At 46.9% G+C, this 2,112-nt stretch overlaps 1 protein-coding gene across 1 annotated transcript in view; it reads right to left on the reverse strand.

The window, feature by feature from the left end:
- mkrn1 (makorin, ring finger protein, 1) overlaps window positions 1-528 on the reverse strand; it is a gene marked incomplete in the record, with an annotated part of 19,858 nt that extends 19,330 nt beyond the window's left edge. The window contains 1 exon segment of the mRNA XM_037695901.1: window positions 415-528. Coding sequence (XP_037551829.1) covers window positions 415-488 — 74 coding nt within the window.
- Window positions 529-2,112: the final 1,584 nt, after the last annotated feature.

Genomic DNA, 2,112 nt, shown 5'->3' on the forward strand with positions numbered 1-2,112 from the left:
ATGTTAATCACATATGGCCGAGTGACACAGTGCTCATGTTAATCACAGTATCACCATGTCAGGAACAGTTTGTGGACTTCAGGCTCCAATGACCTGCTCGATTAGTCGGTGCTGGTTAAAGTGAAAGTGTTTAACAGCTCCTCCAGGTTTCAGTCGGTGTTCAGCACGATTCAGTTATAAATAAAGTCTGTCAGGTGGGTGAGCAGGCTGGCAGAGTTGACTCAGTCCGTGTCAACACAGCGAAGACAACAGAGGAATCCGGGGAACGTCCGGCTAGCTTTAGCTTAGCCGACCAACAGCTGAGCGTTAGCATTAGCACAGTCACCGCTCGCCATCGCCGTAACGTCACTATTCTGCTGTTAATCTGTCATTTATTCATCCCTGAGGAGTTAACGGGAGATTATTTCGTTTTACCGGCAGGTTACGTGTTTGGTCCAACCTCCTGTTACTGATGAAGCCGCTGAAGACGCCGCTGCTGCCTCCGCCATTTCTGTTTATGTTGAGAAGCCACAACCGGATGTTCCGGACGAGTCCGTCACCGCTCGGCTTTTTCCGTGCGGAACGATTCAGGCCGAAGATTTCCGAACACACGTCCGACGAGCGGAGCAGCGAAACGTCAGCTGCGGCGCGGTAACGGAGGCGTGTCGCGTTTTCAGTAAATGAAGACAGGAAGTCACATTAAAGACGAAGCCTTCGGTGAAGATGTGCATACACACGTTTTACTCAAAAATTCAGAATCTCGTTACAGTCTCGTGCCATATCGCGTTCAACCTTTATTTCTACAGGTTAGTCTCGTTGAGCCTCCGGGACTCATTTACAAGAGACTCTAACAAAGAGTGATGACAACAGGGGACAACAACAGGCAATCATAAATACAAATTTATTGATTGATTCATTTTTACAATTGAAAACAAAATGATAATTAAAATAAAAAGAAACTTAGCGAAAAACCAGCTGGATTATAAGGCGGTGTGGAAACTAAAAACTGGAACATGTCTGCTTTGGTTCTTGCAGGAACTTAACAGATGTGTGAAGCCACTTAGAGGTCAAGGTCGTCAAGGTCAGCTACTACCACCAGATGTTTCAGCACAAAACCTGCACCGCTGACTGAACACGAACCTTTTTGTGTTTCTAAAGGTCGCCTGATTCCAAAAGTTAATCAGTTGTATTATAAACATCTACAAACTACTTCCTGACAGTTTTATTGTCTGCTGGTTTCTTACATATTTTGCTAACAGACATTTCGGCTGTGGGCGATAATAACTGGAACAAAAACCACAATCACTAAGTCCCAGCAGTTTAAATGGACTTCAGTGGGACGTTGTCATAAACATGAATATTTTGTGGATTATGTTGAGAATAATTTATGAAACAACTCTTAATGAAGGATGCTAATGTGTTCACAGACGGTGTCTAGTTTGACGCCATGAAGCTTTGAGGCCATGAAGCATCCAGATGTGCAGCTGTGATGTTGGCAGCCCTGTACCACGAGCACTAGAGGAGTCAGAAACAAAAGTCAGGCATTTTTTCACCGATGGGATCTTGGAGGCCTTCACATATCCATGCAGTCACTGCAGGCTCAGGACTTTGGACAGTTTACCATCCAACTTGGAGACGATGACGCAAAGTCAAACTTTTAAAATCTAACTTTCCACCTTTTTACACAAGACCAGTGTTAGCAACACTCAGGCTGGACGGCCACCTCACACTCTTTCCACTAACGCCAACATCTGAGTTTGAGTTGACAGGTGACCCACGACCTTCAGCCCAGGCGGTTTTGTGTGATCGATGGCTGCTTGGGTAAAACGCTGCATGTCTCTCACTTCTCTGCTGAGGTCCCAATGAAGCTTGGCTTGGTGGCATGGTGGATCAGTGGGTAGAGCTGCTGCCTCTCAGCAAGCTGGTGCCCTGGTCCAAATCCTGTCCAGGTGTCCCTGTGATGGACTGAGACCTGTCCAGGTGTCCCTGTGATGGACTGAGACCTGTCCAGGTGTCCCTGTGATGGACTGAAACCTGTCCAGGTGTCCCTGTGATGGACTGAGATCTGTCCAGGTGTCTCTGTGATGGACTGAGACCTGTCCAGGTGTCCCTGTGATGGACTGAGACCTGTCC

Source organism: Nematolebias whitei, chromosome 22 (genome assembly GCF_014905685.2).
Source record: "Nematolebias whitei isolate Nwh7 chromosome 22, NemWhi1, whole genome shotgun sequence".
In the NCBI taxonomy this organism is placed as follows: Eukaryota; Metazoa; Chordata; class Actinopteri; order Cyprinodontiformes; family Rivulidae; genus Nematolebias; species Nematolebias whitei.